Here is a 21,920-nt window from a genome sequence, read left to right as displayed (position 1 = left end):
AGAGAGAGAACGAGAGCGAGAGCGCCAGAGAGAGCCAGAGCCCGAACGAGAGCTTGAGAGAGTCTCAGAGTGAGAGCACGAGCCAGAGAGCGAGAGAGTCCGAGCTAAAATGTCCGCAGCTGCTTATATATCCCTGACTGCGTCCTCTGACGCAGTGGGCGTTGCAAACAGTTCTGACCATTCACAGACCCTTACGTAGGCTCTGTGTGCTTTCCATACCGTCCCCTGGTTCAAGACTCCTCCCATCTGCCTGAGGCTTTGGATGCATTAAAGCCATTTTGCATAAGAAAGACACTAGCCACCAGCCTCAGGCATGTGGAAGCATTTGAAAAGCTGCTTACTTCTCCCCATCCCCCAGCAGCAAACTCTGGGGATTTTTGGACTCCCCTGTTTCTGTAACAGAATCTTTAGGGTTCTTTATATAAAGTATCATGTCATCTGCAACTTATGACAGTTTTACTTCTTTTCAATTTGGTTAACTTTTACTTCTTCTTGTCTGATTGCTCTGAGTAAGACTTCCAGTACTATGCTGGATAAGAGAGGTGAAAGTGGACATCCCTGTCTTCCCAGTTTTAAGGGGGAACACTTGTAGTATTTGCCCACTACGTATGATGTTGGGTATGGGTTTGTCATGTATGGCCTTTATTGTGTTGAGGTATGTTCCCTATATTTCCACTTTGCTGAGAGTTTTTATCATAAATGAGTGCTGGATTTTATCAAGTGCCTTTTCTGTATCTGTTGATAAAATCATGTGGTTTTTGCCCTTCATTTTGTTTATGTGGTGTATCACATTAATTGATTTGTGAGTATTTTGCTTATCAATCTTGCATCCCCAGAATAAACCCTACTTTATCATATATAAGATCATTTTAATATGTTGCTGGATCTGGTTTGCTAATATCTGGTTGAGGATTTTAGCATCTGCGGTGGTTGTTTTTAAGGTTTCATCTTGTCAAATACATTGTAAGCTTTTGAAATTAGGGACTTTGGCAAATGCTAAGTTGTATTTCACTTATTGTCTTGATAATACTAGGTACTCTATAATTAGTCTTTGCTGGATTAATAGGCAAAAAGAGGGAAAAGACCTTGCTCTTTGAATTTAATCACTTCTATTATATGGATTCCATCTGCTGTATGAATCTACCAAACAGAAGACTAGAGGCAGGATCGGAGATTTTGTTGGAATTTACAATGTATTGAGTCTTATTGAGTCTGTCTGTTGCTGCATTCCAATTTTCCCTTGCAAATGTGGTAGCCATAGATCAGTGGTTAGGAAAGCTCCTAATGCTATGGCTGGGTCTGTGAAGAAGCTTGGCACGGTGTCGAGGAACCGAGCAAGTCCTCCTCTCCCAGAGGGTTGGAGTCAGGGTCTTGGGGTCTGAACCTCAGTCTTGTCACTTATAGGCTGGGTATCTTCAGGCAAGCCTCAAGTTGGCCAAAGTTTCCACATCTGGGAAATGGTCGTTATAATAGTGTCTATTGACTCATTGAGTGGGTTAAACAAGATTCATTAATTCACTTAATAATTAATTATTGATTACCTGCAGGCACTCTTTTAGGCTTTGGAGCTATAGCTGTAAACAAAATGGACAAAAATCCGTGGCTCGTGGAACTCATATTCTGGAAATGTAGTATACATAATAGCACATAATAAATTTTTATGCAGTTAGTCGGTGGCTCTCTGAGGCACTCACACCATGGGTTTTTACTGTATATTGCCACAGGAATTTATGTTACAACTGTAGGTAATTAGGGCCATAATTGGGTCTCATTCTAAATTGAGTAGGTCCCTTTAAGTAGGAGATTTATTGATTCTTGTGGATTGCTGTCTTTTTCACTTCTATAAAGTGCTTGAACCAAATAGTCCAGCCATTGGCTGAGGTTCAGGGGCTGCAGGTGGTGGTGTGGCCAGGTGCTTCTCACATTGTTTTCTCAGTCACTAGTATTTGCACTATCTGTGACTTAATGCAGTTTTACAGAGCTGCTAAGATGTTTGTGTAATTTATGGAAAGAAGTCAAAGGGCTAACATGACCAGTTAATCAATCCATGTTTTAGTGTATAATTTCAGCCTTTCCTCTCCAAACTTTTGATCTGCCACCAATTAAAGAACAAAATGACAGTTTGAAGGTTTCCATTCCTCCTTTTATTTATTATTTTTTTATTGCCTCCCCTCTGGGGTTTTTCTTAGAGTCTGAAAATGCTCAGAATCTATGAAAAGAGAAAGAGCAGACCTGGAAAGCAAAACCCAGAGGAACGACATGCTGCCCTTAAATGCAAGCCCTCCTCAAGAGGTGTGTGTCCAGCCCCATTCTCCGCCTGCTGTCATTTTTCTAATGCAGTACTCTGGGTCTCCAATGGCACACAGCCCATTTAGTTAAAAATGTAAACAGGAAATTGTTTTCTGGCTGAATAGCCTGTGTGGCCTGGACAAATGGTCATTTTTGCTGAGACACAACTTTTAGAACACTCACACAGTAGTGGAAGCTGAAAGCTGATGATAAGCTAGTGCTGCCCCCAGATAGAGGCCTGTGATAGAATATGGGTTGGGGAACTCACATAAGTGAGTTCAGGGCATTTGTCACCGATGGCCAAAGGCACAAAGAACACAACTGACCAAGGTCCTGTCACCCAGAAAGCAGCTGTTCTGAAGGGCAAGGAGACACATTAATGCTCCAGGGCGTTACAGAACAGGCATTAGTTGGAAGACGCAGAGGTTTGGTCTGGAGAAATGGGACGAGGCACTGACGACACATCCCAGGTCCCAGTGCTGCTCTAGTCTGCTCCAGCTCCCTGTCACGTGGCCTTCCGTGAACACCGTGTGCTCCCACTGTTGTTGCCCTGTGTGCTGATGAGTTTTCTGGTTGTTATGTCTTGCAGCCCCCCGAATCCAAGCCCAACTTCACCCCTCTCGCCATCTTGGCCCATGTTCTCGGCGCCATCCAGCCCTATGCCCACCTCATCCACGTCCAGCGACTCATCCCCCATCAGGTCTGTTGCAGGGTTTGTTTGATTTTCTGTTGCTGCTGTTGTTCTCTCATTGGCTCGGTCCTCTCTTCATGCAGTGTTCAGCCTCCTCGTCAGCTCTGTTCCCTGCCATGCAAACCTGCACTTGCTTTTTGACAGGCCAGAAGAAGCAGTTCATGAAGACTCCAGGTAAAATCACGGATGATGACCAATCCGGTCCCATTTATCCAAAGCCACTCAGGGGCAGCAGGTGGCCAGCCTCTGCCCTCCTGTGATTCCAGTCGAAGAACTAAAGCTGGGAGAGACCATTTGCATGAACCAGCCTGGCATTTTACATACCCTGCTGTACCCGTCCTCCAGTTTGAATTAATAATCTATGATACCTGGAGTAGGAAAAGAGCACCTCCTGAATGGGCTTCTATTTGGCTCACTGTCTTAACACAGGGCTCTCTGTGCTTTGATATTTGATAATATCAGAGAGATCAGTGCCGAGAATGCACTGGCCTTTTCTTCCCTCATTTCTATCAGGTAGCATCAGGAAACGATTATTTGTGGGGTTGGGCTCTAGCCCATGAACACTGATACCTACTTGCTAAGACCAGACCACTGGGAGAAAGATGAAGATAACACAGAATAAGAGATCAAAATATGAAGTGATTTCTCTTTAAATTGTTCATGGCCACCTTCTTCCCTCCATGCATTCCCAGGAATCGTCAGTGCTCCCAGCCTGCTTCTCTCCATTTGTCATGAACCCTTAGCTCTCATGGAAGCAGGCAGCACCTCTTTCTGAGAGTTGACCTAGTTCCTCTCCCCAAGGGCCATGCTATAGTTTTCCCTCCTTCGATGACGTCCAGACTTCATTCTTTGCACTTGAGTTCTTTGGAGAAAAGAAGCTGTGTAAATCCAGGAAATTAATTAACTAAGAACCTGCAGGATCTCTCTGCTGTACAGGTCCGTAGCGTGTGTCTCTCAAACTTAGTCTCTGCTTTCAGACTATCAAAATGTAGATCCCAATTATACAGATCATAAGCATTTTGGGCCTACGCAGTATTTTCTCATCCATCTTTTCCTCCTAGCCAATTTTTTCCTAAGGGGCGGGTCCAGCAGAGAGGCTTAAATAATTTATAAAGCTGAGTCTCACTTTTAAAAAAAAGAAAATTCTGTGCTATTTATATATAGACATATATATCATTTTATTCTCCTCTACACACTTTTATATCTATCATTTCATTCTGTCCTTATATGAGAATGAGAGGAGAAACGGCCTGAATTAAGGCACAGAGAGGTGACTTGTGCACAGTCACATGACTAACTAGAGCCAATCTAGAATTCACTTGCACTCAACCCAGCACTCTTTCTGCCAAACATATCGGTGTCACCAAATTCAAGTTTCCATGCAACTTTCAGCCCCAGGGCCTGGCCTGCTCTTCTAGGTTTCTATCTAGCTTTGTCCCAGAATATGAGAAGGATACCTTTCCAGTATCTCTTTTTATCCTCACCTTGGAAATAAGGTAAAAATTCAAATCATATTTTTCTGACACTCAGGTTATTTCCTGATTATTTCTTAAACATATCCTGGGTGCTTTGGAAGATACTAACTTTCCCGGACACTAGATATGGCATGGATTGTTCTAGTTAGATCACTGATTGTCCATGGGGACCTGAACTAGAGCAAACCACAGTGACCAGAGACAGTCACCTTCCAAAATGCTTCCCTCATCATACCAGAGATTTGGTCATTAGAAGAATACGGCTTCTTCATTTTGATCAAAGGGGAGTAAAATCTTCAAGACATTAGCCCCTTGGACAGAATGGGTTGGTGGGCTCAGGATAGTGGAATCATTCAGCTAAAAATTTGAAATGTACTCTCTGCTTTGAGAATATTGCCTTTTTTGTGTCTCTTGAGCTTTAGGGCCCTGTTGCCTCTCCAGTATCTCCACCTCTCCACTCCCTTCCACCTCCCAAGACACTTCCAGTTTTTTTTCTTTAGCTGTTCCTTTTCTCTCCCAAAGTATTTCCAAATTGGCAGAGAAAGATGACAGTGGAATCTGCTTGCCTGCTATGTTTGGGGTCATGGGTACTCAGTACTGCCTCCTCTGGCCATTGTTAGAATAGCACCATTTGAAGATGCTGTTCCACAACCCTTTAGGAAGCTGCCATTTTGAAAATATGCAAGGCTGAGTAGGACTTGCCATTGGCTGTCACTGAGCTAAATTTGTATGCCAAGGCGAGCAAAGATGCAGACAGTACTGGGGTGGCTAGCTCATTACAGCTCGCCAACAAAGAGGGCTAACATCCCATAACTGCTATTGCAGTATGCAGCCAAGAGATGGGGGCATATATCTGTTATTCAGGTCCAGTGGGGCCTTCCCCCAAAGCTACTTCCAGAACGTGAACTTCAGTTTCCTTTTCTAGTCAGAGCAGTTAAAAATAAGTACTTAATTATACCTAATGAATGGTCTCATGAACTTCTACATAATGTCTCCTCTGGAAATGGCTTCCACTCCCCTCTTCAAAGCAACTTTAGTGCTTATTCAAACTCAGAAATGAAGATGCCTTTTACAGCACATCAGAGGAGGGGTACTAGAGGAACATTCCCTCCACATTTCCCTTTCCTTTCACTTGTACCTCCAGAAAAGCTCCCAGCCCTAAACCCATCACTTGCATTTGCACAGGGGCCCCTGGAAATGTTGCCTAAATGATCAAGCCGTTGCCACCTGCCAATCTATCTGGCCCTACCTCCCTGTCGTGCCATACAATGGAGAGCGGGTTGTCATTTTGTGGGGCTTGCAAGGGCATTTGAGGGAAACTTCTCTGAGTGCTTTGCTGGCTTCATGCCATGCTCAGAGGCGAAAATTAAAAGTGAACTAACAAAAGCTTCCAAACTTGCTCATGCCCTTGAAGGCCCAGCTGAGGTCTGAAGGGCATTGTCACCAGAGCAGTCGAAGGCATCCCACGCTCTCTGTGTCCAGCGCTGGGAGGCACTGCAGGGAAGAGGCAGCCAGGGAGCCAAAGAATCAAAGATGCTTAGTGGCGATTTTTTTTTCTTTTTTAAATTCAGAGCCAAAGTCTACAAACACAGCCTCTGTGCCAACAGGAGCTGTTTGGGTAAGAACCCTACCTAAAACAAATTCCTGAAGGCTTCTGAGAAGGAATATGGCATGGGACACTGAGCTTGCGGGGCTGACAGACTTTTTAAAAAGATAAGACTCTTCCCTGGGCAGAGTTGCCAGATTTAGCAAATAACGTAAAAATACAGGATACCCAGTTACATCTGAATTGTAGATAAACAGAAGGGTTTTTTTAGTGTAAGTATGTCTCGTGTAATATTTGGGACATACTTATACTAAAAAAAGTACTCCTGTTGATCTGAATTCAAATTTGACTAGGTGTCTTGTATTTTATTTGGCAGCCCTGGTCATAGGGAATGGAGGTGGTCCCTTTAAAAAGCACCCCTTCTGTTATCCCATTTTCATACATGTTCTAAGTCGCTCGGAGGAGGTCGCAGGGGAAGATACCCTCTCATAGACTATCAGTCTCCTATTAATTTGAGAGAAAAACAAAGCCCTTTCCTGACCTTTGTTTTTATTTTTATTATACTATTTTATTGTTACTTCATTATTCAATTGCAAAAGCCTGATATTAGTGGAAAATTACTCCTCTTGAATGATAATCTTGGGCACCATTCCCTCTGCTTTCTTCCTGCCAGATATCCCAGTTGGTTTCCCTGGCTTGCCCCTATTTTGTCCCATTCCCTTTATTTAATGAGGTTAATAAGTAACCTCCATGAAAATCCAGCTGGAGGAGCCTTGCCTCAGATGATCTTTGCCTTACCCTTTATTTCCCTGTACGCAGTCTCTTTGCTGTCTCCTCACCTGCTCTGCCCTGTTCTCAAGGGACAGTGACCCTGGCTAATCTAATGTCCTCTGGGTTCTTCTTTCACCTGCCATGTCATGACGGGATCTACTGACCTGTCAGTATGGGGTTTTAGTGGTTTTAGCACATTTCACAGCCAGGTGACTTCTCATCTCTGCTCCCCACTTCCTCAACAACACACACACAAAAGAAAACCAAAACTTTTTTTTCCTCCCCAGAAGGTTGCACAGTGGCTATTTGGCCCTTGCTGGCCAATACACAGACTTGGTTTGGTTAGATCACCGAATGTGCTCCTTGTTCTGAACTTTATTCTGACTTTAATGATAGTTGCACTGGAAGAGTTGTTTTCTATCGGAGCTGATGAATTCTAAAGAAATTCTTTTCTCCCAGAGGACCCACTTCATTTTTTTCTGAATTTCCCAATTTTCTCCCACCTGGCCATCATCTCTGGCTATTAGAAGACCAGCAAGGACATCAGTAAACTGCACCCCCTTGCAAAAGATTCTGACTCATCCTTTATTCGGATCATTTAGCACAATAGGCCTTCTTAGCCTTCTTTCCCTAGGGGTTTCATGGAACCCAGACTGGAAGTTCTAGATGCCTGGCCCTGGGGTAAGTTTCCACCCATCCATGGCTTGCTCCTCTTTCCCAAGGGGAAGCCTGGCTTGGTGACTCCAAGATATAACAATTCCAAATGCCCTGCCCCTTCTAATTCTGTCTGGATTTACCTGACACCAGTCATTCCTCAGTTAAATCTCATTTGGTCACTAGAAATCAGTGAACTATGAGAGGTTTAGCACCACTGGCTCCTGGAGGCTGCCCATTAATCATGAAGATAAGATAATTATACGCACATACATACATACATACATACACATACATTCACATACATTGAATAATTGTCTAATCCAGAACACCTATTTACTCTTTTATTATTCTGCCCCAGAGCCCCTACCTATGCTTCCTCAGACAGCTTGGAGGGAGAGGGAGGTTGCTTTTATCAAATAACAGCCAACTTTTGACTATTAAGTGTAATTTTTCTTTCAACCCTTGAGAAATCCATAGGTCATTTGGAACTACTTAGATATCAAATCAAAAAATTATAGAAGGTAATAAGATTTACCAGTCTTTTACCATTTACTCTCTGGAACACGAGTTAGCCTTCTGTGGTCCTTAGGTCAAATCCGACCCACCACCTGTCTTTAGTGGTAAAGTTTGGGTGGAACACAGCCACGCTGATCTGTTTCCGTGCTGTCTATGGCTGCTTTCATGCTACAGTGCTGGGTTGAGTGTTTACACTAGAGACCGTATGGCCCTCAAAGCCTGAAAGATTTACTGTCTGACCCTTTACAGAAAGAGTTTGCCAACCCAGGCTCGAGAAGAATGGTTCTCAGCCCTGGTTGCATAGTAGAATCACTTAGAGACCTTTTTAAAAATCCTGGTGCCTGTATTTATATCTACAAGTCAGGGAAGAACCCAGACATTTGCATTTTTAAAAAGCTCCCCAGGAGATTCTGATACACAGTAAGAGTGGTTACCAACACTTGTAGACAGGAGAAGGGCAAAATAAAAATGCATTGTGTCCTCTCTCCCTTCTTCTTCCCCACACTCCCACACATGTTCATGTGTGTGTTCATGCATGTGCATATGTAACTGCTTGCACACATGCCTTGTCTATTCCCTCCCCTACCCGGGCGGCCAGGGAGTTCCAGCTCTGGAATCCTTTTCCACCAACCCAATGATAAATAAGTAACACCTGGGAAAGGTGATGTCAATCCGTGGCCTCCAGCGGAAACCTGGCTTTGCTAGAATTTCTCCTTTTTGACTCACTGTGTATTGCCCACTTTCAACAGGCTCTGTTGGGAGTGTTCTCCACTGCACCTTGGAAGTTCTTCCCTGCCCCAACCTCCCTCCTCCCCACCTACTCCTGCTCCAAAAAAGGGGCCCAGCCTACCCTCCCACTCTTCAGCTGTTGTAACTCCCAGGTCAAGTTTTAACATGGCACAAGGTGACCCCACAAGAAGTGTGGTTCCTCAGGGTTTATGGCTTTTCTCTGAATATTTCTCCGGTGACCTTTGCAACTTTTCTACCTCATGTTTCGCTATCTGGCTGCCTTGTTAGGCTCTTCCTACCACAGAGGACTGGGTGGCTTACAGGGAAGGGGAAGAAGAGAGATGGAATATCAGGAGCTTTCAGAGGTTTTTTTAACAGCTGCCAAATAAATACCTGTTTTCACACAGCACACCGTTCCGGAAGGCAAAAGCTTTGTACGCCTGCAAAGCTGAACACGACTCGGAGCTCTCCTTCACCGCAGGCACGGTCTTTGATAACGGTGAGTTTTCTCATCCCCTTGCAAAAATGGGCGGGGGGGGGGGGGTATAAGTACCTGGAGTTCCCAAAGTTCCTACCTAAGGAATGGGTAAGACTGAAAAAGAATGTGTGTTTGTGTATCTTTTCCCAAAATGAGAGAGCAGCAGCAGTGGGCCTTTGCGGGGCGCTGTCAAGTGTCGCCCGCTGACAGAGGCAGTCTCATCACAGGGCTGTGGACGTGAAATGTGATTGTGCTGGCACTGGACTCAGTCCTGCGCCTGGCAGTGGTTTCGAGAGTCTGGGGCTGAACAGAGGGTAGGGGACGAAGGAGTGGAAAGCAGCGATCCTGCCCATGGTCGGACGCTCAGGGGAGCGATTGAGGCCGCAGGTTCTGTGCCCCTTTCCCCTGGGGTTCAGTGGCATTCACTGCCCGCAGCAGGCAAGGCCGGTTTCCAAGGTGGCCAGGCACTAGGTGAGTGATGGGCGGTAGGCCTCGCTTCGTCCCTGCTCTTCCTCCCCCAGAGCCAAACCACCCGGCACCCAGCGGCTGTCCTGCTCAGGTGTCCTGGTGGGAAAGGGATTCATGGCAACTTCTCTGTAGAATTTGGGTCTAGTACTTGCTCGATGCATCATTCTATTTCTTTCTTTTGTTTGTTTTCCTCCCTAAAAATATATATGTATATATTTTCAAAGGGAGAATTGATGTCATAATTTGTCATAATTTATCATGTACCTGAGATTAAAATCAAGATTCTGAGGTAAAGTCCAAGTTGCTCTTACAGCTGAGATTTTCACCAGATAAAGTTTTCCTTTGGGGTTAATCTTTCTGGATCTCTGGGTGAAAGGGTCTGTTTTTCTCAAAGAAGGAGGCAAAATCAGCTGCCTGGTTTCGGGAATTGGACATTTTCCAGGGCTCCTTTCTTGACCTCAGGAGGGTTGGGAACACAGTTCCCGGGCAGGGGTGTGTTTTGCCCAAGTGCTCCTCCCTGTGGCCAGGCAGCCCACCCTGGCCTAGACCACACCTCCTACCACCTGTCCGAGACCCAGAAATAAGGGCAGCCAAGGCTCCCACCTAGCACTGGGGAACACGAACTCTGGATTCAGGCTGCTAAAGCCCAAGGCCTGGCCTGATCACATGCCCCTTTGTGACCTCATGCAGGTAATAGAGGGTTATGAGAGAAAATCAAGATAGTGCACTTCACATGTTTTAATACATATTAAGCATTCAATATGTTATTGTTGTGATTATCATCATTGTCATTACATCCATCTTAAACAAAGACCCTGGCTTTCTCATGGTTCACAGTGACAGTCTTTCCTTTTCAGCCAATGGGATCCAGGCCTGGCTCTCAGCTGGGCAGTAGATAATGCACCTTTACTCCCTGGGCCTGGCTGTGTGTAAGGATCTCGAGGTCCAAGCCAGGTCAGAGATGGGCCCCTGGGGACAAGCCCTGAATGCATCCACATGGCAAGGGGCTGCCCTGCTGTGCAGAGCCCCGGCGTGCGTCATGGCAGAGATGCTGATCAGGCCTAGCAGAAAGAATGGGAAAGTGGTCACAGAGCATGGGGGGGGGGGGGGTGTTCCCAGGTCTCTCTGGGCGCTGAACCTTCTGAGCCAACAGGGGTGGGTGTGAACCCATAACTGCATGTGGCCTGCTGGGCCTGCGTCCTCTTTTATGGTTCTCAGAGCCCCCAAAGCACTGTCCCTAAACCTGTGCTCCATTTTCATTTGGGCTCTTTGCAAGTCAAAGAGCACAAACAGCCATCCCAGTGGCCGCTCCTGTGAGCAGCTGGAGATTTCAGGCCCCAACAGCCCTGCAGATGAAGTAGGTCCATGAAAGCTCTCCAAAGCTGTGTCATTGGCTAGTGTCCCCCAAAGAGGCATGTGTTGGGGAGTCACAGCCCAGCCATAAGATGACACAGTTTCCACAGCAAACCAACCAGAGCGGGGCTGCTCTGTCAGCAGGGGGAGGGCTCCTGCCTATAGATGAGCAGGATGTGAGAGAGCCCCACATTTACAGATGAATCCAGTTTAAAGGTCTGTCCTCTAAACCCCAATTCAGTATTCGCAAGGGCAAGGGACTGCCATGTTCCTACCAGCTATTCACTCTGAGGACGCAAAGGACCCCAGGGGCAGAATTTGTTTAAGCTCCCAAAAGGTATCTGAATGCATGCACGCGCACGCGCGCGTGTGTGTGTGTGTGTGTGTGTGTGTGTTGTGATTCCTTTTCTTGAGTGTAGCCTTCTTCCATTTTTTAAACCACTGTATTGAGATATCCACATACCACAAAATTTACCCATTTAAAATGTACAAGTTAGTGGTTTTTGGTATATTCAGAGTTGTATAATCATCCCCACTCTTAATTCCAGAATATATTCATTACGCCCAAAAGAAACCCTGCACATTTTAGCAGCCATGCCCCATTCACCCCAACCCCACCCCATCCAGCTTCGGTAATCGCTGTCCTACTCTCCGTCACTATAAACTACCCTGCTCTGGGTAATCCTTTGTAACTGGCTTCTTTCACTTAGCCTGTTTTCAAGGTTCATCCATATTGTACCTGTCAGAACTTTATTCCTTTTTATTGCTGAATAATATTCCATTGTATTAATATATCACATTTGATTTGTCCCTTCATCAGTTGATGGACATTTTGATTCTGTCCACTTTTTGGCTGTTAAGAGTAATGGTGCTATAAACATTCATGTACAAGTTTTTGTGAGGACATGTATTTTCAGTTTTGGTGATATGCCTCAGAGTAGGATTTCTGGGTCTTATAGTATCTCTATGTCTAACTTTAAGGAACTGCCAAACTGTTTTACAAAGGGGTTGCACCATTTTACATTCCCACCTTTTGTTTTTAAATCTCCTTTCTGAAGTAGTTTAAGTAGCTAAAGATACCTAGGTGATTTTTAACTGCCAAGTCCTTTCCTTCCCATCAGGGTGCCCTGCCTAGCAGGTCCTTTGACTTCTCCCACCCCACAACTTGATGATTGTCCTGACAAACGAGAGCAGGAGAGAGGTTTGGTTGAACCAGACAGGGACATGACACAAGCCTTCCTGTGGTCTCTGGGAGTCATGGCAGAGTTCATTGACACTAGTTTGTTTTCAATCAGCAATGACAGTGACCTTTTGAATTCCCTGAAGAACAAAATGCCAAATTAAGCCCAGAAGAAAACACCTTTCAGTGTTGACTGAGATGCAAAAAAGGTTCTGACAAAATGTTAATCCACTTTATTCACTGGTTTGGCTGATAATATTTTACTACCTCTGATTTTTAGAAGTTGCTATCAATACACATCCTCTTTTTTCCCCTTCCCTTCACCCCTCTTGGAGAAATAAGGCATTAGAGTAGGAAAAAGACTTATTTACACGGTAGGCAGGGACATCTCTTTCTTTGTTCTATCTCTTGTTAGTTTATTGCTGGAGATACTCGGTAAGGGCTGTTTTAGTTGAATGCCAGATAAAATCATCAGACTAATTTGAAGAAAGTTTCCTAATGACAGGGAGAGAGAGAGAGAGAGAGAGAGAGAGTGTGTGTGTGTGTGTGTGTGTGTGTGTGTTTTGAGATCAAGAAGAATTAAGTAAGGAGGAAGAGGGGAAAGTCTGGTGTTTCGTAATGATTAATCTCCAAGCCTTTGCATTCCAGTGGCCTGTGCTACACATCTGGAGTGGCTGCTCAGTCAGCTTTTGGACTTCGTGCAGTGGGGAATGGATGTGCGACACTTGGCAGTAACGCCTGCGTCAGCCCTTGCCAATCTACTAGGAAATTGTCCTCTTCCCCAAGTGCAAGCACCTCAGACAGTAACTGGAAAGACAAATAACTTGTGTGTTCTCAGGAACATTAGTCATCTTGAAGCTACGTGATTAGCAATACCTGGAAAATTCACACAGTGTTCACTAAAATTGAGTTCTTGGGATACCTTTATCGAGATTTGAGATGGACTGGGTCCAATAATTTTGGGGGTACAGGACCACCCCAGGATTTTGTTTTTTGTTTTCCTGATAGAGACTGTCCTCACTGAGGCTGCGGAGCTGCTCAGGCAGCAGGGTTGCAGCGGGTTCCTTCTGTAGAGTCTTCAGCTTCCCCAGCCCTTTCTACTGCCAAGCACAAGCCCAAGAGGCCTCCATCTCTCCCCCGTGTTTCCACCAGCTGCCTAACTGGCCTTGCACATCTACTTCTGCCCTCATAACCAGTCTCTGCACAGCAGCCAGAGTTACCTTTGGAAAATGGAAATCACATCGTTATTCTCCTGCTTACATTACTCCAGTGGCCTCCCATTGCTCTTAGAATTATTGACAAGGACCTCTACAGTCTAGCTTTTGCCCCTCTGCCCCGCCCCCTAACCCTCCCTCAATACACTGCAGCCTCACAGGCCTTCTTTATGTTCTCAAGTAGGATCAGCAAACCGTGACCTACCGGTCAAACCCAGACTACTGCCCGTTTTTTATAAATAAAGCTTTACTGGAACACAGCCACACATGTTATCTATGGCATGACAGTGGCAGTTTGGTAGAAACACATATTTACTATCTGGGTCTTTAAGAAAGTTTGCAGATGACTATTCTAAAATCACACCAAGATTTTCCCCATCCTCAGATATTTGTGCTTGCATCACCCCTGCCCGCTGGCTCCTTTGGGTCACTTAGGTTTCAGCTGGCTGGGCTCCTCTCTAACCGCCCACATCCCTATCCCAGTCTGTCTCCCCTCACCTTACCTAAAATTATATACCTAGTTACTATCGATTGTTCCTCCCTGAGAGCAGAATCTTGTCTGCTTGCTCTGTAAGGGCTTAGCACAGTGTCTGGCACAGGGGAGGTACTTAATGAACACTTGTTAAACGAGTAAATGCATTCAAACTACACAGGGGTCCGTGCGTCTTCCAGCTAGTGCTTCTTGCCCTCGGGGCAGCCAGCCTTTAGAGACCTTAGTCACACACTTGCTCCTTGTTCACAGTGAGCGAAGGAGGGGAGAGCATGAGTTGTGCATACAGGGGTATGTGGTGTGTATATGGATAGAGCCGAGAGAAAGTGGTTGGCAGGAAGCTCGCCCATGTCAGCAGCAGCTTATATTTATTATATGCTTGCTGGGCTGGAGAGCTGCCCAGGCAGCTCTCTGCAGCATCTTGTGTGTTTATACAGCACATTGGACACTGGTGCAATTCAGAAGGCCGGACATGGGCGCAGTTCAGCCCAGTAAGTACTTATGAGCATCTTTGAGGTCCAAAGCACTGGGCTGGGTAAAAAGTGGCCGTGGTTAAGACCACAGACTCTGGGGTCAGGTGTCCTGGGTTCAGCTCCACCTCTATCATCTACCAGCTGTGTAATTTTGGGCAAGGTGCTTAACCTCTCTGAGCCTCAGTTTCTCATCAGTAAAATGAGGATAATGAGAGGACCAAATTCATAGTCATTCTGAAAATGGAAGTAGGTGATGCAGGCCAAGCTCTTAGTATGTGGTTAACATATGTACCATCGTTCTTATCCTCAAGGATCACATTCTCTGGTTGAATTAGAGGCATAATGTAGTGGTAAAGGGCTTGGGCTCTGGAGTGAAACAGGCTAGGCTCAAATTCTGGTTCTACCATTGTGACTCTTCACAAATTAATTTACCTCTCTGAGCCTTGATATTCTCATCTGTTAAATAGGGATATTACTAATATAGCTAGGATCTTTAGGGTCAAATGAGTCAATATATATCTAAAGCTTGGAGCCCATGGCTGCTTCCCAGTCACCCTTTTCAGGTGTTAATTTCTATTACTTTAATTCACCAGGCAGAAAGGAGGAATGAAGACTGTTGAATGATATAATACTAGTTAGGGAAGCAAAGCTTAACACATTTGTGCAGCATTAATAGGACACATGAATAATATGTGGAATGTACTCTTGAGTCGTCCAAGAGTCTGAGAAAGGAGGGAGCAGGCAGATGAGACTCTATGGCCATATTTGTGGAGGAGGTGGGGCTTCAGCTAAGCCCTGAAGTATGAGGAAAGGAAACAAAGGAAAGAGAGCAGAAAGCCGGAGGTGGGGTGGAGAGCTGGTGCTGCCCCACTCCTTGAGATTCTGCTTCATGTGCCATGGAGCCTAGTAATGTGCAGTTTTAATAAGCATTCAGGTAGGTACCACACTTTAATAAAACCTGATTTGAAGACTCCATTGAGTCAGTAATCTGACCCAAAGGCAGTGTGTATCGTCCCCTGTAGCCCCATGTGACACATCTTTTGTTCTCCAATTTGGAGGACTTCCTTTGTCTCCTCTGATTCTTCCCTTACTCTGCAAATTCCATTTCTAATGTTTGCAGATGTTACCACCTCAGCACCTGAGCTGTGTTTGATTGAACACCTGGCCAGAAAGGGAAAATGTCTGAAAAACATGGACTCAGTGCACCCAATGGAGTAACAACTCAGCTAGGAACTTCGCTGTGAAGTGGGAGGGGTCTTTTTTCTTTTTAAATTTTGTCGGTTGGTTATTCTTTCTAGGTCTTTTACTTTGGAGAGTAACTTTGACTTGTTTGGCTTTGGTTCTAAGCATTTGAGGTTTTCCAAAGTATAGGTGGGTGTTGATACCAGGCTCTTACCCAAGTTTTGCCAGGAGAGATTCTTGCTGACCAGTCAAATGACATGGGGGCTCCTACTGACTAACCTGTACTGAGCATTTACTGTGTCCTGCCCCTGTTGAGTGCTTTCTCCATGTTGGCTCCTTTAACCCTCACAAGAACCACTGAGGGGGGAGAGAATTTTATTATCGCCACTTATTAGGTCTAGAAAATGAAATAGTCTTGGCAGTGTCAGCTGGATGAATGGGTAGAAGGCAGGGTTATTGGGATGCTAGTATTTTAGGAGCAGGATGGGAGACCTTGGTCATTGGAGAGGCCAGGTTGCTTTTCAGTTATATATTGTGTTGTTCCTAGACACTTCTCTCCCAGACTCCTCTTTGTGTGGGGGTCATGAATCCACAAAGTACCCTTGCTACTTTTGGTTTGTTCCTGAAGCCGTGATATGAAATATGTATGCATTTTGAAAGCCAACTAACACAGATGTTTGACCTTATCTTTTCCTACAGAAACATTCACAATCTAGACAAGGTTGACCATGATCTTCATAAGCCTCAGTGTGTGTCCTTCTGTTTCCTGATTTGCTTCCATTCTTGCTTCTTTCCCTACAGACTGAAACTAGACTTACATAGTCGTGCTGGGGCAGAAATGCTTTTCTAAAACCAGCTCAGGAAGTTACTTAATTAGCCTAGGAAGGGACTGGAGGAAAATTCATTCTCTCCAAACAGTCTCATAAAATTGGAGTTTTCCTAATCCATTAATAGCAAAGGCTCTGCCTCGCCCCAGAGTGATTTGTATATTTTCAGTTCACAAGCATGAACGCCCGCCACACCAACACCCCCAGTTTCTAAGTCCCAAGATTCCTTCTTTTGTCCTTCCTATTTTGACTACTTTGCAAACTCAGCTGGATTTTATATCATCTTTGCAATATCACAGTAGTTTCTGTGGAGATGGAATGTGATGTCACAGAAATGGGTGTATATTGTTTGGATATTGAAAAACCAAAGGGGCAGAAATCTTGAAAGTTTTCATAGGAGGAAAGACTTATATACAGGAGGGGTGAATATTATAGAGAACAGGAAAGAAAGCTAAGAAAGAGTATGGGTAGAAAAGAGAGAGGGCTATTCAAAGACTATAAAATGCAAAAACAAAAAAATCAAACAAAAAACCCACAGAGGGGATTGGCAAGGAAATCAGAAGCAGAGGGTAAGGATTTCAAAGCACATAAAATGCATAATTAGGAGCTAGGTATCTTTTCTTTTTTTTAAAGTATATTTTATTGATTATGTTGTTACAGTAGTTCCAATTTTTTCCCCTTTGCTCCCCTCTGCCCAGCACCCTCCCTCCCTCCAGCAATCCCACCCCCTTAGTTCATGTCCATGGGTCATGCATATAAGTTCTTTGGCTTCACCCTTTCCTATATTATTCTTAACTTCCCGCTGTCTATTTTGTACCAACCAATTATGCTTCTTAGTCCCCGCACCATATCCTCATTTCTCCCCCTCCCCCCTCGCAGCTGATAACCCTCCAAATGATCCCCATACCTATGATTCTGTTCCTGTTCTGGTTTGCTTAGTTGGATTTTGTTTTTATTTTTTAGATTCAGTTGTCGATAGTTGTGAGTTTGTTGTCATTTTAGTGTTCATAGTTTTGATCTTCTTTTTCTTAAGTAAGTCCCTTTGACATTTCACATAATAATGGCTCGGTGATGATGAACTCCTTTAGCTTCACCTTGTCTGAGAAGCACTTCATCTGCCCTTCCATCCAAATGATAGCTTTGCTGGATAGAGTAGTCCTGGTTGCAGGTTGCCTTTCATCACATTGAATACTGCTTGCCAGTCTTTTCCTGCCTGCAAAGTATCCTTTGAGAAATCAGCTGATAGTCCTATAGGCATCCCCCCTGTAGGCAACTCTCTGTCTCTCTCTTGCTGCCCCCAGGACTCCGTCTTTATCTTTCACCCTTGGCATCTCAATCATGATGCATCCTGGTGTGGTCCCTTCTGGGTCCAGCTCACCCAGGATCCTCTGTGCTTCCCGGACCTGTGTGTTCATCTCCTTTGCAAAATTTGGGAAGTTTTTCCCATTTTTTTCAATTCTTGCTTCCTCATTCTGCACTGATTGACTGTTTCTTTTCTTCCTTATGTTCCAAATCATTGATTAGAACCCTGGTTTCCTTCCCTTCACAATTGGTTTTGTGTGAATTTTCCTTTGTTTCACTTAACATAGCCTTCCCTTCTTCTCTTATGCTCTTATGCGCTTGCCGTACTCAAGCATATCCGTCAAGCCTGTGAGCATCTTTATCACCAGTGTTTTGAATTCTGCATCTGTTAGGTTGTCTTATCTCCTCGTTGCTTAGTTCACCCACTGGAACCTTGATCCATTCCCCCTTTTGGGCCATACTTCTCTGTCTCCTCATTCTGACAGGCTCCTGTGTTTGTTTGCCTCTGTGTTCCAGGTAGAACTGTTGCTCCTGTTACATTGTAAGGGGCAGAGCCTTAGGGATTTGTCAATAGAGGGGGACCTGTTTCATCACGTTGTGGCGCTGTATATGGGGGAGGGGCCCGAGAGGGAACAATCCCGCCCCCCCAGCACTCGCCCCTTTTCCAGGCACGTCTCCCACTTCCGCACTGGTCTGGTGCCCCTCTAGCTATTGCCCTGGCTGTCGTTCCCAGAGTGGGTGGGTCTTTGGACGTTCTAGGACCGTGGGGACCCTTTAAACAAGTGGACTCTGCTGAGACCAGCAGTTTCTGCCTCCACCCCACCCCCCACTGGTCTGCACAGTCAGAAGCAATGAGGCTTGATTTTCCCCGGTGCTGGGACCATGAGCTTCGAAGTCCAGTGTGGAGCTGGGAATGCTCCCCAGGTGTCCCTTCTGACTTTTTTAAACGTCTGACTGCACTTTCTGCCGGCCTGCCGCTGCTGCTGCAGCTGCTGCCGCCATCACACTGCGTCCTCTCCGCCCCCCCTACCTGTCTGGATGAGTGTTTCTTTTTTATATCTTTGTTTGCTGGGCTTCCATGCAGTTTGATTTTCTGGAACTTCTGGTTGCTTTTAGTTTTGAGGTAGTTGTATTCCTTCTTAGTTGTGGAGGTAAACACGGCATGTCTGTTTATGCCTCCATCTTGGCCAGAAGTCAGGAGCTAGGTATCTTCAAACATTAGTTCTTAGCAGTCCTTCATGGGCACTGCCTTTGGTACATAGTCAAAACCGGGTAGGTAGATGGGAACATGGATGGATGGATGGATGGATGGACTGATGGACTGAGGGTACATAGGTAAATATACAGGTGGAGCACCATAACTGTGACCTCTAACCTAAAATCTGTGCCTTCTTTAAAGTTTAAACCAGGACCTTCAGAAAGTCTATGAAATCCTTAAAATTGTATGCAGAATCTTTAATGTCTGTGTCTGTTTCAGTTTTGTTGCAAAGGCAGTTTAGAATAGCCTACATCAGAAGGTGTATTTCCCACAGAAGGTTCAGAAGCTCTGGTTTAAACAAGCCTTTGAATCATGTGATTTACTGAGCAACTGCACTCATTCTCCAGACTTCCTTCACACATGCACACACGTACACTCACAGTGCACGCCCACTGCCTGCCCTATCTGTAACGTCTTCTCTTGTCACTCCCTCTCCCCTTCCTGTTACAGTGCACCCGTCTCAGGAGCCTGGCTGGTTGGAGGGGACTCTGAACGGAAAAACTGGCCTCATCCCTGAGAACTACGTGGAGTTCCTCTAACCGTGGGCCCCTGTGGAACTGCTGAGCTTTCCATGGTATCCATGACAACTGCTGAGTCCAGTGTTGTAGGTCATTTCTCTTTGCCGCCGAGAAATGCAGGATGACTCTGCTGCTACCTGTCAACACGCGTGTTTCTGTGAACTTTGCAGTCATCCATCCCCATGATCATCTCAGCTGACATGCAGTGACATTGCAAGAAATAAGTAAATCAGCAGGGGTGGATTCTATTTTGAAAACTGAGAGAAAGGCTTGCAAAGCCATTTTTCTCATTTAGCACCCTAAATGGGGAGCACTCATTTTGTTTCAACAGTCACCCAAACTCCCAGCCTTCTGAGAACAGAAGTAGGATCTAAGTAGTCCTCAAGAGCATGCAGGGCTGGGTAATGTCTCTGAGATCAAGGCTTGGTCCATTGCTTTTGTTTACAGTAGACACTCTAACCCACCTCTACATACTTGAGACCCACAGTGCTACAGGCAGCTCGGTCTGTTTGTTTGCATGCCGAACGGAGAGGGCTTACGGCACTGTTTACATAAGAGCCAATCTCTCACCATCTCTAAAACAGCCGTTGCCCCAGCATTAGCAGAATTAGTCCAGTCCCCTCTTATAAGGGAACACACACACCCCATGTTCCTCACCCCCCAAGCTAGGAACTTCTCTGCCCCCGAGGGCTGCCATCACCTCATAACCATGGCAACTCAACCTACTCCTAAACCAAATTAAAAAACACACACACACACTCTCTCTCTTTCTCTCTTTGTATGACATATTTTTTTTCTCCCCTGCCTTTTGGGTAGTTTTTTCAATGGTTTTCCAACAACCTGAATCAGAAGATCAAGAAATTAGAGTGGTCTACTTAGGACAGACAGAATAGCAGCTGGGAACTGTTTTCTTTCTGATTTATTTCAGCAATATCAGGATATATTTGGAGCAAACTCTAGTAACCTCTTGAAATTAAATTACAGACAGGCTTAATATTTTTATTCTTCCATGCAACTGGTGTTTGCTTTCTAGAGGGCAATACACTGCCTTCCAATAGGGACACCGTTCTCTTTCTGACTCATTCACCTGTCCTTATGCCTGCCCTGGCCCGCCTCTAGCCTATCGGTGATCCCCCCTGGCAGTGCCCTGGACTGCTGAGCACTGGTGCCCTGGTGGTTTGCAGGGCTGATTCCCAGGCCAGCCTATGGCCTGTAGTTTAAAAAGGACATAGATGTTCACTGCCACTCAGAAAAAGGGAATTTTGAGGCATGAGGCTGATATTGTTATCCATTGTGATTCAGGGGGACTCCAAAAAGCTTGAGGCATGGAAGGTATGATGGGTACCTTCTGAGAAAGGGACTCTCCTGGCCCACCAGGGACTCTCCTGGCCCACCAGGGACTGTGTCTTGTGGAAGACTGCCTGGGGTGGGGAAGTTCCGCCTGGACATTTCACATGCACTTGGCCTCCCAAAGACAGAGTTCCCAGGATCTTCCACATTTGAATGTCCCTGCAAGAGTGACTCTGAGCAGACGCACTCCAAGCTGATGGACTGTCAAGCTCTGCAGGACTGCGTCAGGATGGCAGCCGTGGTCTGGAGTGTTTCCTGCTTCTGGAATTCCTCTTTAGGGAAGTTTAAAGAAGAAAAGAAAAACTTGAATTGTGTTGAATTACTGTATCTTTTACATTTTTTGGAAAAGATAAACCTGTAAATAGAGTGATTTGAAATTCTATATGGCAAAGTTTTATATTTTATATTCTTGAAGCCAGTTGCTCCACACATTTAAGTTTTGATTGCTGAACAAGTGTGTATAAGAGAGAGAGAGGAAGCGAGGTTGAAGAGAGTCAAGGTCATTCCTCTCTGATCTTGAAGAAGGAGAAGATATGTCTGCACATGCTCTGCTGGTTCTTGTTGGTGGGAATAACACATAGGTGGTGTTCAGTCTTCTTTATCCAGGTGTATTTCTAAGCATTTCGTGGGCTTTGGATATGGAGGTGGAAAGAGCTCTTGCAGCAAAGGATCTTTCCAAGAACTCCTACTCAGTAGTGAGATAAAGCTCAGGATTTAAATAGATGGGGCCAGGGTTTAGATTTTATTTGTTTTGTTTTGTTTTTCATTTTCTTCTCAGGTGTATTTCTTGGTACCCTAAGATATCAGGACAGAAGGATATAGGATAATTGTGTACTCCTTACATGTAACTCTTCTGCACATCATCTAAGACTTTATGAACAAGGCCAAGCTAGTTTGCAAATGTGTGTGTGTCCAAGTTCTAAGAAAATCTGGCTTCTTAGGGTAGTTAATTCTCAATGCGATGCAGCTTCTCCTTTTCCTGAACATGTTTTTGCCCTTCCTGTTGGTCTCAGATTTCCTATAACCCCAAGTGAGGGAAAAATTCCAAAGAGGAATGGAGATTGTGCCATTAGAGCTTTATAGGAGTTTGTCACTGTGACTCAGTTAATGAGCCCAAGGGTTACACAGCTGTTATCCAGGAGCGCACCTAGCA

The 21,920-nt window shown here is 45.1% G+C and overlaps 1 protein-coding gene across 3 annotated transcripts in view; it reads left to right on the top strand.

The window, feature by feature from the left end:
* ARHGAP26 (Rho GTPase activating protein 26) overlaps nucleotides 1–21,920 on the top strand; it is a 485,784-nt gene that overhangs the window by 398,176 nt on the left and 65,688 nt on the right. Inside the window, exons 21-23 of one of the 3 annotated variants that reach the window (XM_090288082.1) lie at nucleotides 2,879–2,989; nucleotides 9,082–9,173; nucleotides 19,350–20,187. In XM_090288082.1, coding sequence (XP_090144208.1) covers nucleotides 2,879–2,989; nucleotides 9,082–9,173; nucleotides 19,350–19,438 — 292 coding nt within the window. In that variant the 3' untranslated portion in view covers nucleotides 19,439–20,187. Of the gene's footprint in view, nucleotides 1–2,878; nucleotides 2,990–9,081; nucleotides 9,174–19,349; nucleotides 20,188–21,920 lie in introns of those variants that run through there. The other 2 variants (XM_090288083.1, XM_090288084.1) reach the window with 2 other exon arrangements.

This window comes from Furipterus horrens, unplaced genomic scaffold (genome assembly GCF_987537825.1).
Source record: "Furipterus horrens unplaced genomic scaffold, mFurHor1.1.pri manual_scaffold_10, whole genome shotgun sequence".
Classification (NCBI taxonomy): Eukaryota; Metazoa; Chordata; class Mammalia; order Chiroptera; family Furipteridae; genus Furipterus; species Furipterus horrens.
The sequence above is the reverse complement of the archived record's forward strand: the minus strand, read 5'-3'. Positions and strand labels throughout refer to the sequence as shown.